General features: G+C 42.9%; 1 protein-coding gene across 1 annotated transcript; it reads right to left on the reverse strand.

Annotated features, from left to right (window-relative positions):
• Positions 1–8,050: 8,050 nt before the first annotated feature.
• On the reverse strand, positions 8,051–13,062 carry LOC116270576 (embryonic stem cell-related gene protein-like). The gene is made up of 3 exons (XM_031655845.1): positions 12,815–13,062; positions 10,944–11,049; positions 8,051–8,103 (listed from the first exon to the last, which is right to left on the reverse strand). Exons 1-3 carry the CDS (start codon positions 13,013–13,015, stop codon positions 8,078–8,080), a joined length of 333 nt encoding a protein of 110 aa, XP_031511705.1. The 5' UTR covers positions 13,016–13,062; the 3' UTR covers positions 8,051–8,077.
• Between the last annotated feature and the right edge of the window lie 910 nt (positions 13,063–13,972).

The following is a 13,972-nucleotide window of genomic DNA, read 5'->3' on the forward strand; positions in this document are numbered from 1 at the left end:
TTACATTTTTAAAATTTCTATTTTATATAGCAATTTATATTTTTTGTGTGATTATGTGGATAGTTAGATTATATTACCTGCAAGTTTCATTTTAGAAGAGTAAAGGGGTATCTCAAAATATGTGTTACATAAAGGGAGGCTTTGGGCCTGAGAAAGCAGAGAATCACTGCACTAAATCGTTATTCCCAGAATAATTGAGAATTGACACTAATTTTTCTTTAAAATGTGGGACACAAGCATTTCTCAAGTCTAAAAAGAGAAGTCATTGTTAGTGGCATATAACTGTAATAGTTTCTTAAAATAAATTAAACATATTTCTAAACAGTTGATGGGGCGGGATAGGCGACAGGGAGAAGAAAGGAAATGCAAATTCATTTGTAAGGAGATATCCCTGCCTTTTCACTGGAAAGTCGATTTCCTTGATACACTAACTGCTCAGTCTCAAACATTTATTTAGGGGGAGGTACCAAGCCTAGGGCCCTAGCCTCAGGGAGTGAGAGGGCAAACTGCAAAGTGAAGTTACCATTTCAATGCTAGTGCTAGGCCTAGAGCTAGAAATAAGAAATATTTAAGGCTTCACTTAGCCACTAGGAAAATGGGATAAAAGGTGGCTTCTCATTCTCTTGTTTCTGAATCTCACGCGGCCAAAGCCATTAGAAGGACATTCCCGGTTATTTTATCTGAAGAGTCTCTAGAATCCTTGTATATTCTCTGGAATATGCACTCACTTGGGAATTGCCCCATGGAAACCTGGACTTTAGGGCTACTTTAATGTACCAAGTAGGTGCAACTAACTCACCTATTTGATTTTCTGTGCGATACAGAGGTACTGCTTCTTTCTCCAACTTTTTTGGAAAGAAGAGCTAAAGATAATATCAGAGATAATAAATTATCTTCCATTTTTCTTTTGTTATTTTAGGTCTGATACCTTTCAACAAGTGCCCTTATTCAACATGTATACAATACAAGAAGAAACCACAGGATATCTTTAGAGCTAAATTGACTTCTCAGAGTTTATTTCTTTTGATCAGAAACCATGTTTTAATGAAGGGAGGAAACTTTATGGTGGGGAGCTGAGGTTTCAAATTTTATTCAGGCTGTATTTTTACTAGAAACAATATTGTTTTTTCTTTGTAGAGTACTAAAAGATAAAATTTCATATTTCAATTTTTGTGAAGACTCCAAGATCCAAATCCAACATTAAATGTGTACGTTTGACCCCATATCCTCCTTACATTAACAATACAGCTTACACATAAGTATGAAGCAATGCACAGCCACCCACAACCAGCACAAATGATACTTGGGTCTTACAGCTACATGCTATAGAATGGACTCCTCTAATATTTTAGCACATCTAAATAAGAGAGAATATTAGAAATAAAATACGGGTCACAAGATGTAATGAAAATGAAATTAGTCTTTAATACATCTCTATTTTATGCAATTATGAATTTTAGACCTTCCTTCTGGGTTCCATCTTTACAGGATAAAATCCAAGTGTTCAAAACTGAAATATAGAAACTGCAATTGCTTATACATAGGAGATGTTAAGATAAATTTATTTTTCATAAAAGATGTAGCATGGAGTAATAAATTGTCAGTTACATAAAAACCCTATCTGGGATGTTTTCAAGGGATTTTATTAGGATGGCCACATCAAAGAACGTTTATTTATTATAGGTATATAATCTTCTTAGGTCCACTGGGCAGATTTTAGATAAGCAGTAGCAATCACAGGGTGTCCCAGTGACATCCATAGAAAGCTTTGTGTAGCCTAAGTTTTCTGAATGACCTCTTCAAGGGCATCTCTTCTTACCCTGAGAATTCTCTTCTCTGAAATGGATACTCCTCGAGGCCAAAATCTACTTGGCATCAAAAGCTACTAGAGTAGATGTATTAGTCAGTTTTCGAACTGCTATAAAGAGCTTCCCTGAGACTGGGTAATTTGTAAAGAAAAGCGATTTAATTGACTCACAGTTCCATGTGGTTGGGGAGGCCTCAAGAAACTTACAATCATGGCAGAAGGTGAAGGGGAAGCAGGCACCTTGTTCACAAGGCGTCAGGAGAGAGAAGTGAGCAAGAGCAGGAAAAACTGCCTTATAAAACATCAGATCTCGTGAAAACTATCACAAGAACAGCATGGGGGAAACAGCCCCCACCTCCCTCCCTCGACACGTGGGGATTACAATTTGAGATGAGATTTGGGTAGGGACACAGAGCCAAACCATATCAGCGGACTCCAAACCAGGTCCATTAAAAAGTCCTTTAATTTAGATCCCTATGGCACATAAACAAAATACAATGAAAACATCAGAACTTTGTTGTTACATTATCTCAATCCTCCCTAACCTCATCCTGGGTGTCTACTGGTATCTCTTGTTTTGTTCTACCACCATTACTTCACACATCCAGATTATTCTTGTTTGTCACCCCTATGTTCAAACAAACTGAGGCATGAAGTTGTCCAGAAGATTTACCTTGTGTCACCTTATGTGACAAAGCAGGTCATCCACTGCAGAAACCTGCTAACTGTCCAGTAACCTATTGATGAATTCAGGATGGGGTCTAAAAGCCCTTGGAACTTCTTGAATTGACCTTATCCATGGCAGACACATGCTTACTTGTCTTTGGTTTCCTGCAAATGTTTCCTCTTTATTTTCAAGTTGCAAAAGCCATGCAGACTCGAGTATATGAAAGATGACCACAAAATAATGAAACCAACTGTCACGTGTGGCTCACATGTACTTAGTTCCTATAAAGGTTCATGGCTACACTTATATAAAACTTCAAACAAAATTAATTTGGCAAATAGTATTTGAAATATTAGTATATTTATATGTAATTCTGTTCTAGAAAATATTTGTAATATTTGAAATATTTGAATATATATTCAAAAACATATGTTATTATAAACTATAGAAATATATATATGTGTGTGTGTGTATATATATATTTGATGGAGGAAGATTGGTACACATGTGGAAGCAATAGGGAGCTACACAATTATTAAAATTTGTTCAGAAATTGGCCCTGAGTCTCCTGGAAACCAAAGCAGAAAGAGAAACATGATCACTTACAATATTCATGTTTGCCATAAGGAAAGGGCATACCAGATCTTCCAATATCTAATAATTTACATAATTACTGATGTACAGTATGGTAATAAGCCATATTGGTGAGTAATATACAAAAATTGCTATGAATTATTCATTTATTCATTCCATAAACATAATGTGTCAGGCTTCAGGGATAGTAAGAAAAAGTCCCTGACCTTGAGGAGTTTTTAGTCTCATGAATGAAGACAGAGACATTCAAATAATAGTTAAATCACAATATATTGACTATTAAAGAGTACCATGAATAAGATGTAGTGCCTTCATAAATGTTTCCACATAACCAAGTCAAACTTTGATTTCTTCCTTCTACTATTTTGTGTATTTTCCAGAATTCAGGATCTATAGGCAGCAATGCAGTAGCGACCTTTTCACCATGGAATCAGTAGCACCATTGAGACCAGTAAGTGCACTTGTTCGAAGCACAGCCAAACTTCCTGTGTTCCTGCCCATACCCCAAGTCATCCAGCCCTCTTCCTGATCCTCTCTTCTTCCATCTTTGCCACCCTTCTCCCCTGTAGTTGTCCTTGAGCAGTTATGTAATTGCTCCCTGCCCTTGCTTTAAGTGTTAAAGACCCAAGGCCAAGGAGAATCTGTGATTTAGGGGTTGGAATTATTTACTGGGATTCTCAGTAGGATTCTCATGTTGAAGGGGGACAAAGGTACACTCAGGGAGGAAAAAGGGCTCAACAATTTTGGCTCTGGATCCTTAGGATACGAAGTCTTGAATCTAAGGAATGGAAGAGGACGAAATGGGACCAGTGCTTCTAGTCCAGCCTCACAGCCAGGCACGCTACTAATAATTATAATAACAATTTTAGTAATACTAACAACAACAATAATATCTGTCTGATGCTTCAAAAATGATATGTGTTCAAGAGTAAATCAGGTTTGCCTCAGGTGTAAGATGATTTCAAGGTCAACAAGAAGGGTTTCTGGGCTTTCTAAATAAATCTCCACTGAGCTTCTTGACAGTGCATGCAATTCCTTTAACACAGGGACAAAGATTTTCCCTACCACAATTAGAGATAAAAAGGCTTAAAAATGTAAATGTGTAGGAAAGGTGACACACTGGTATTGATTTGCTTCAGTCAATGTGCAAATGATGGTATCAGAAACTTTCTCAACTCCCTCCTCTGCTCAGAGTCTTAAAACAAGAATTTAGTTGTTTTTGCATCTGTCCTTGCTCATCTTCCCTGGATTCCACCCTCCTCTGAACCTTGGTCCATCAATGATCCCTCTGCCCTCCGATATTACTAATCTCATTCATTCAGCATCCTAATTGCTAAGTATATCCTAGACACTGGGGATGGACAAAACAGACAAAAATCCTTGCCCTAAGGGAAAAGATAAAGCAGTAAAGAGAGAATTAGGGGTCAAGGGGAGAATGCTGAGATTTTAAATAGGGTGGTCAGGGAAAGCTTCTATAAGAAGGTGATATTTAAACAAAAAGTTGAAGGAGGAGAGGGAGCATGCATTCCAGGCAGGAGACACAAGTGCAATGGCCCTGAGGTCTGACATTCCTGGGACAGAATGTGCGTACTCAAGAGAGGGTCACCAAGGAAGCCAGTAAAATGAAGTCACTGAGATCTTAAAGGTCATGGCAATTGGCTTTTGTCTAAGTTAGATGGGAAACTACTGGAGGATTTTGAGCAGAGGAGTGATATGATCTGAATTACATTTTAATAGGATCGTTCAGCTGCTGTGTTGAGAACACAATGGAGGGCACAAGGATGGAAGCAGAAAGTTCTTTTAGGAGGCTGATGCAGCACATCCGAGTAAGAAAGAAGAAAGTGGCCTGAACAAGGCCTTAGTCACTAGGGAGTTAGCAGTGGAGGTGGTATGAAGTGATCAGATTCTGAACATATTTTAAAGTTGGGGCCAACAGTATTTGCTAAAAAATCAGATGTAAGGTATGAGAATAAAAGAAGAGTGAAGGGGCCTGAGCAACAGGAAAAATGGAGCTGCTTTTTCCTGGGATGGGGAAGATTTTGGAAGGAATAGGCACAGGGGTAGAATATCAGAAGCTCAATTTTAAATGCTAACTAGACATCCAAGTGAGATGTTAAAATAGGCAGTTGGATATATAGTCTACAGTTTTGGGGAGAGGTTCAGCCTGGTATTTAAAGTCATGACACTAGGGAAAAACCACCGTGGGAGGAAGTATAGTGTTAAAAAGTTAAAAGAGTTCCCTGCATTCCACCCTCCTCTGAACCTTGGTCCATCAATGATCCCTCTGCCCTCCGATATTGCCAATCTCATTCATTCAGCATCCTAATTGCTAAGCATATCCTAGACACTGGGGACGGACAAAACAGACAAAAATCCTTGCCTTAGAGAACGAACTGGTCTCTGGCATAGTCCAATCTTTAGAAGTTGTGGACATGGATAGGAAACTGCAAAAGAGGAGAAGGAGCAGCCAAAGAAGAAGTAGAAAAACTAGTCAACTGTGATGTCCTAGAGGCCAAATGAAGAGATTATGTCATGAGAAGGTACTGATGGGTCAAATGCCACAGATGGGTCATGGAAAATGAGGACTTTTCATTGACCATTGAATTTAGCCATCTGAAAGTCATTGATGACTTTGACAGGGAAGTTACAATAGAATGGCGGTCACATTCCTACACTCCGCCACTGCTCATAGAAGTTAATTCAGGAGAAGAAGAAAGATGAAAGATTAGAGGCAACTAATAAAGAAACTTCTTTCGAGGTGTTTTGCTGAGAATGGAAGGGGAGAAAGAGACAATGGCTTGAGAGTGAAATGGGAGTTCAAGATTGTTTTTAAAATGAAAGAAATCTTAGTGGGTTTGCACGCTGATGCAAAAGGGAAAAGAAGAACTGTTAAGTCAAGAGAAAAGAGAATTCTGAAGCAGCGGCCTTAAGCAGAAAGAAGTGAAAGAAGTGATGGGATCAAATGAGAGGGAAGAGAGACCCTGTCTTTAAAAAAAAAAAAAAAGAAAAAAAAAAGTTTGGAGAAGGGATTGGCCTTAGTTAGGAATATGGACAATGATCCATCTTTTCCACTCATCCTTTCTCTCAGCCTCTTTTAGCATCTTTTGGCTTCCCTGTTGCAAAACTAAAAGCAATAGACTAACTGTTTGCATCCCTCAAAATTCGTATGTTGAAATGTAATCCTAATTTGGTGGCACTTGGAGGTGGTGCTTTAGGGAGGTAATTAGGGTGAAGCCTTCGTGAACAGGATTAGTACCCTTACAAAAGAGAGCCCAGAGAGATTCCCATGCCCCCTCCGCCATGTGAGAACACAGCAAAAAGTGGTCATGTATGAACCAGGAAGTGAGCCTTCACCAGACACCAAATCTGCAGCCACCCTGATCTTGGACTTCCTAGCCTACAGAACTGTGAGAGATAAGCATCTATTTTTTACAAGCCAATGATATTCTATTAGAGCAGTGTGAGCAGACTAGGGCAGTAAGGAAAATTCAGTTGCACCTAGCTATGCTTTATATCGCTGCTTCCTTCTCTTTATAGTCTGTTGTCTTTAAAACATTGCCCACCTTTGCTCTGCTCCCGTGGTTCCCTTTCGTTTGTTGGCTTGAGATAGTCTGGCTTCCGTGAGCCAGTGGCTCTGGAATTGCCTATTTCAAGGAACTGTTTTCTTTTTTTTTTTAACTGAACCCCTCTGACTATTGACGGCTTTCCTTTCCAGAAACCCTTTGCCCTTTACTATATTGTGTACCTCTATCCCTGAGCTGGCCTTCTGGTCCATTCCCCGGACTCCTGTTCCTCTGACTGACAATTCAAATGTTGGTGCTTGTTGGGTTTTCTCAGCCATCTTCTCATCTGACAAAGGAATATCACTTATCCAATGCCAGCAGCGACTCCAGAATTTTCATACAGGAAGAGTTAGGTGATTTGTCTTGATACTGAGTTTGCTGAGTAGGCTAACTTCTTCCACCTGCATTCTCTATGTGTTTGGAGTAGCTTGTTAAGTGGTGATGTAGATTACAGGGGAACTTAATCCTCCCGCATCTCATCACCCCTTTTTTCTCTGCTGCCAGAGCTTCAACTGCCACCTATATGTGGGGCTGTTTCACCCAATAAGTACAAAAGGCACAGTATCTTTTCAAAGTAAAAGAAAATATTGGCCGGGTGCGGTGGTTCACGCCTGTAATCCCAGCACTTTGGGAGGCTGAGACGGGCAGATCACAAGGTCAGGAGATCGAGACCATCCTGGCCAACATGGTGAAACCCATCTCTACTAAAAACACACAAAAAATTAGCCGGGCATAGTGGCGGGTGCCTGTAGTCCCAGCCACTCAGGAGGCTGAGGCAGGAGAATGGCATGAACCCAGGAGGCAGAGCTTGCAGTGAGCCGAGATCGTGCCACTGCACTCCAGCCTGGGAGACAGAACGAGACTCTGTCTCCAAAAAAAGAAAAGAAAAGAAAAGATTTAAGAAAAGAAAGAAAGGAAGGAGGAAAAAGAAAGACAAAGGCAGGGAAGGAGAAAAGGAGAGAAAAGAGAAAGAGAAGAAAACTGCAACATGAAATTAATAGATGTTTAATCAACTGCCTACAATTCATGTCAAATGTCTACTTAACTCGTGTATGATTATCTGATATATTGTATGTCATGCGTGTCCATGTGAAGAGACCACCAAACAGGCTTTGTTGAGCAACATGGGTGTTTATTTCATCTGGGTGCAGGCGGGCTGAGTCCGAAAAGAGAGTCAGTGAAGGGAGATAAGGGTGGGGCCATTTTATAGGATTTGGGTAGGTAAAGGAAAATTTCAGTCGAAGGGGAGTTGTTCTCTGGTGGGCAGGAGTGGGGGTCACAAGGTGATCAGTGGGGGAGCTTTTTGAGCCAGGATGAGCCAGGAAAAGGAATTTCCCAAGATAATGTCATCGCTTAAGGCAAGGACCGGTCATTTACACTTCTTTTGTGGTGGCATGTCATCAGTTAAGGCAGGGCAGGGCATTTGCACTTCTTGTGATTCTTCAGTTACTTCAGGCCATCTGGGCGTATACCTGCAAGTCACAGGAGATGCAATGGCTTGGCTTGGGCTCAGAGGCCTGACATTCCTGCCTTCTTATATTAATAAGAAAAATAAAACAAAATAGTGTTGAAGTGTTGGGGCAGTGAAAATTTTTTGGGGATGGTATGGAGAGAGAATGGGCAATGTTTCTCAGGGCTGCTTCAAGTGGGATTAGGGGTGGTGTGGGAACCTAGAGTGGGAGAGATTAAACTGAAGGGAGATCTTGTGGTAAGGGGTGATATTGTGGGGTTGTTAGAAGGAGCATTTGTCACATAGAATGATTGGTGATGGCCTGGATGTGGTTTTGTATGAATTGAAAAACTAAACGGAAGATACAAGGTCTGAATAAAAGAAGGAGAAAAAACAGGTATTAAAGGACTAAGAATTGGGAGGACCTAGGACATCTAATTAGAGAGTGCCCAAGGAGGTTCAGCATAGCCCTGCCACCAAAGATTATTTATTTACTTTAAGAGGGAATTGAGAGTGGCGGTTTGGGATAGCACCAGGAGATATCAGCTGTGATGGCTTGGAGAAACAGTGTAAACCGGCAGTGTAAACATGAGCAGGGCATTTATGAGTAGTTGAGAACAGTGAATAGGAGTATGACTAGACAGAAGATACTAGGGATGACAAGTTTTTTGGGGTGCAGTCCAAGTTGTTCTGGTGTCTGGAATGAGACTAGGACCTAATAAAAAGGAGTGTCCACGCAGGAGCTCAAATGGGCTGGAACCTGTAGCATTCTGAGGACAGGCCCGAATTCTGAGAAGGGAAAGTGGTGAAAGTATTGTCCAGTCCTTTTTAAGTTGGTGACTGAGCTTGGTGAGGTGTGTTTTTAAAAGACCATTAGTCCATTCTACCTTTCCTGAAGATTGAGGACAGTAAAGGCTATAAAGGTTTTACTGAATACCAAGAGCCTGAGAAACGGCTTGGGTGATTTGACTAGTAAAGGCTGGTCCATTATCAGACTGTATAGAGGTGGGAAGGCCAAACCGAGGAATTACGTCTGACAGCAGGGAAGAAATGACTGCGGTGGCCTTCTCAGACCTTGTGGGAAAGGCCTCTACTTATCCGTGAAAGTGTCTACCCAGACCAAGAGGTATTTTAGTTTTCTGACATGTGAGTGAAGTCAATTTGCCAGTCCTGGGCAGGGGCAAATCCCCAAGCTTGATGTGTAGGATAGGGAGGGGGCCTGAACAATCCCCGAGGGGTAGTAGAATAGCAGATGGAACACTGAGAAGTGGTCTCCTTGAGGATAGATTTCCATGATGGAAAGGAAATGAGAGATTCTAAGAGGTGGGCTAGCGGCCTGTCACCTACATGGAAGAGGTTATAAAATGTCGACAGAATAGAATGGGCCTGTGAGGCTGGAAGGAAATATTTTCCTTGGTCTAAGAACCATTTGCCTTGTATGGGAAGAGACTGATAGGTGGAAGTTTCAGTGAGGGAGTAGGTGGGACTGACCGACGTGAGGGAGAAAAACTGGCCTTCAGGGATAGAAGTTGGAAGGCTAGCTGCTTTTTTAGCTAACTTATCAGCATAAGCATTGTCCTGAGCATGGGATCTGATGCCTTTTGATGGCTGCTTTTTAGTTACTTTATCAGCATAAGCGTTGTCTTGAGCGATGGTTGGGGGAAGAAAACACATTTTGGAAGTTATGAGAACTGCAGAGAGTTGAGCATAGTTTGTGATTTTTAGGGCCTGTAACAGTATTAAAGCGGTGGCAGCCGCTGCGCAGACATGAGGGCTAGGCTAAAACAAAACAGTAAGGTCAAGTTGTTCGAACAGAAAGGCTACAGGACATGGTCCCGGCTCTTGTGTAAGAATTCTGACCGCACTAACCATGCCGAGGAAGGAAAGGAGTTGTTGTTTTGTAGAAGGGATTGGGGTTTGGGAGATTAGCCAGACATGATCAGCAGGGAGAGCACATGTATGCTCAGCAGGTAGAGCACGTTATGCCAAGATAGGTAACAGATGAGGAAGAAATTTGGGCTTGACTGAAGTAATGGGGGCTGTCTGTGAAGCCTTGCGGCAGTAGAGCCCAGGTAATTTGCTGAGCCTGATGGGTGTCAGGGTCAGTCTAAGTGAAAGCGAAGAGAGGCTGGGATGAAGGGTGTAATGGAATAGTAAAGAACGTATGTTTGAGATCTAGAACAGAATAATGGGTTGTGGAGGGAGGTATTGAGGATAGGAGAGTATTATGGGTTGGGCACTATTATGGGTGGATAGGCAAGACAATTTGGTTGATAAGGTGCAGATACTGAACTAACCTGTAAGGCTTGTCTGGTTTTTGGACAGGTAAAATGGGAGAATTGTAAGGGGAGTTTACAGGCTTTAAAAGGCCATGCTGTAGCAGGCGAGTGATAACAGGCTTTAATCCTTTTAAAGCGTGCTGTGGGTGTTGAGTAGGGTAAGGGTGATTAGGTTTTAATGAGATGGTAAGGGGTGCATGATCAGTCGCCAAGGAAGGAGTAGAGGTATCCTATACTTGTGGGTTAAGGTGGGGGGATACGAGGGCAGGATGTGAAGGAGGCTTTGAACTGGGGGAAAAGGCAGCAATGAGGTGTGGCTGTAGCCTAGGAATAGTCAGGGAAGCAGATGATTTAGTTAAAATGTCTTGACCTAATAAGGGAGCTGGGCAGGTGGGGATAACTAAAAAGGAGTGCATAAAAGAATGTTGTCCAAATTGGCACCAGAGTTGGGGACTTTTAAGAGGTTTAGAAGCCTGGCCGTCAACACCCACAACAGTTATGGCGGCAAGGGAAACAGGCTCTTGAAAAGAAGGTAATGTGGAGTGGGTAGCCTCCGTATTGATTTAGAAGGGGATGGACTTACCCTCCACTGTAAGAGTTATCCAAAGCGTCTGTGATAGTCCAGGAGGCTTCCGAGGCGATGGGACAACGTCAATCCAAGGCGATGGGACAGCGTCAATCTTCAGCCGCTAAGCCAAGAAGGTGTGGGAAGGAGTCAGTCAGAGAGCCTTGGGCCAGAGCTGCAGGGCCTCTGGGAGTGGCTGCTGGGTGAGTTGGACAGTCCGACTTCCAGTGGGGTCCCACACAGATGGGACACGGCTTAGGAGGAATCCCAGGCTGCGGGCATTCCTTGGCCCTGTGGCCAGATTTCCGGCACTTGTAGCAAGCTCCTGGGTGAGGAGGTTCTGGAGGAACACCTAGCAGCTGCAGTTTAGGTGTTTGGAGTTGTGTGCTGGAGATGTGGCCGGGGTTTGTCTCACAGTGGGGGCAAGGAATTGCAACTCAGAAATAAGTTGCTACTTGGCTGCCTCTACTCTATTATTGTACACCTTGAAGGCGAGGTTCATTAAGTCCTGTTGTGGGGTTTGAGGGCTGGGATTTAATTTTTGGAGCTTTATTTAATGTTGGGAGCAGATTGGGTAATAAAATAAAATGCATATTAAGAATAAGACAGCCTTCTGACCTTTCAGGATCTAGGGCTGAAAAGCGTCTCAGGGTTGCTGCTAAACAGGCCATGAACTGGGCTAAGTTTTTATATTTGATGAAAAAGAGCCTGAACACTAACTGATTTGGGAGAGGTCGGATAAAGAAAAAGGAGCATTAACCTTGACTATGCCTTCAGCTCTAGCCACTTTTTTAAGAGGAAATTGCTGGGCAGGTGGGGGAGGGTTCGTCAAGCAATAAAACTGTAAGCCAGACCGGGTGTGAGGAGGGGAGGTGATAAAAGGATTATAGTGGAGGCTGAGGAAAAATTGGGACCTAATTTGGCCTGGCGAGGAGGACAGAGGTCAGATGGGTCTGTAGAAAAGGAAGACTGGAAAGACTCAGTGAAGCTTGGGGTTGGGACTGAGGGGACAGGCGGGAGGGAAAGAAGGAAGATTTGGGACGAGTTGCATTGGGAACAGAGACTAGGGAGGGACCGATGTGTAAAAGAATGCCTGGATGTCAGGCACCTCAGACCAGTTGCCCATTTTACGACAAGAATTATTTAGATCTTGTAGGATGGAAAAATCGAAAGTGCCGTTTTCTGGCTATTTGGAACTACTGTCGAATTTGTATTGGGGTTAAGCGGCATTGTAGAAGAAAATAAGGCATTTAGGTTTTAGGTTAGGTGTGAGTTGAAGAGGTTTTAAGTTCTTGAGAACACAGGCTAAGGGAGAAGAAGGAGGAATGGAGGGTGGAAGGTTGCCCACAGTGAAGGAGGCAAGCCCAGAGAAAAGAGAGAGTAGAGACACAGAAGGAGTTCGGGGGTTCTTGCCCTCCAGAAAAGCGGGAAACGGGTCGGGGAGTGGAAGTAATGGACTGGGGCGCAAAAATAAGAGGTCGAGGTTCTTGCCCCTCCCCCAGAAAAGCAGAGAAGGGGTAGAGACAGGGAGAGAAGGGGGTCGGGGTGCTTGCCCCTCCCCCAGAAAAGCAGGGCTTGCCGCTAAGGGTGAAGGACCAAGGGAGGCATCCCTGCAGCGTAGTCAGACACCTCTGAAACGTGGGTGAGTAATCAGAGAGGTGTCCCTGCAATGATTAAACACCAAGGGAAGGCAGCCTTCCCCAGTCCGTGACCGGCGCTGGCGTTTTGGGTTCACGGATAAAACGTGTCTCCTTTGTCTCTACCAGAAAATGAAAGGAATTGAAATTCAGAGAAGGGAGAGATTGAAGGGTGGCGCAAAGATTGAAAGGAGAAAGAGGTCGAGCGATAGTGAGAGAGGTTGGAGAAGACGGTAAAAAGAGGCTGCTTACCCAGTTTAAAATTGGTGAGATGTTCCTTGGGCTGGTTGGTCTAAGAACCAGAGGTCCTAGGTGGATCTTTCTCACAGAGCAAAGAGCAGGAGGACAAGGGATTGATGTCCCAAGGGAGGTCCCCTGATCCGAGTCATGGCACCAAAATGACATGCGCATCTGTGTGAAGAAACCACCAAACAGGCTTTGTGTGAGCAACATGGGTGTTTATTTCACCTGGGTGCAGGCGGGCTGAGTCCGAAAAGAGAGTCAGCGAAGGAAGATAACGGTGGGGCCGTTTTATAGGATTTGGGTAGGTAAAGGAAAATTACTGTCAAAGGGGGTTGTTCTCTGGCGGGCAGGAGTGGGGGTCACAAAGTGCTCAGTGGGGGAGCTTTTTGAGCCAGGATGAGCCAGGAAAAGGAATTTCACAAGATAATGTTATCACTTAAGGCAAGGACCAGCCATTTTCACTTCTTTTGTGGTGGCACGTCATCAGTTAAGGCGGGGCAGGGCATTTGCACTTCTTTTGTGATTCTTCAATTACTTCAGGCCATCTGGTCATATACGTGCAAGTTACAGGGGATGCGATGGCTTGGCTTGGGCTCAGAGGCCTGACATTGTACATAACATATTTAAGTATATTTGTATATGACATACGGAAGAGCTTCCAAAAGTAACAGTGATTAGGGCCTATCAAACAGTTATTTACTGAAAATCCAAGCTAAAACTTCTTCCTGAGCTCCGCACTCTTCTTTCCAATTGCCTACTACACACAGTCACCTCAATGACCACAGGAATCTCAAACACAACACATTCCTAAAGAAAAATCATCTTTCTTCTCAAATGTCCTGCTAGAGTTTATGCAGTAAAAATGGCGTGAGCTTGAGCATCAGCCAGTTTTTTAGGTTCAAATTTCAACCCTTTGAGTTAGCCGTTTTGTGGGAAATAAGAATTTTAAATGGGACTTTGTCATTTACTAAGGATTGCATTTCAGGAAGGCAAGGAAAACAGTCCTTACCAGCCAGAGATGTAAGCACTCAAAGGCAGTAAACTATGGTAGGGGCTGCGACAGAAGCTCGTCAGGATATAGTGAGGAACAAGAAAAGCAGGAGTGAAGAATGTATTCAGTGAGGTGGAGAGGCTTCTCACAGAGAACAATAATAGAGTTTTATCTAG

The sequence above is a fragment of the Papio anubis genome, chromosome 15 (assembly GCF_008728515.1).
Source record: "Papio anubis isolate 15944 chromosome 15, Panubis1.0, whole genome shotgun sequence".
Classification (NCBI taxonomy): domain Eukaryota; kingdom Metazoa; phylum Chordata; class Mammalia; order Primates; family Cercopithecidae; genus Papio; species Papio anubis.

Excerpts from the sequence above, each read along its gene's own strand:
- LOC116270576 (XM_031655845.1), bottom strand. The coding sequence starts at position 13,015 with ATGTTGCTCACACAAAGCCTGTTTGGTGGTTTCTTCACACAGATGCGC. Across the intron at positions 11,050-12,814 it reads TCTCACCAATTTTAAACTGG|CGGCTGAAGATTGACGCTGT; the intron begins GTAAGCAGCCTC and ends TTCTTGGCTTAG. Across the intron at positions 8,104-10,943 it reads GATAACTCTTACAGTGGAGG|GTATACGCCCAGATGGCCTG; the intron begins GTAAGTCCATCC and ends TGTGACTTGCAG.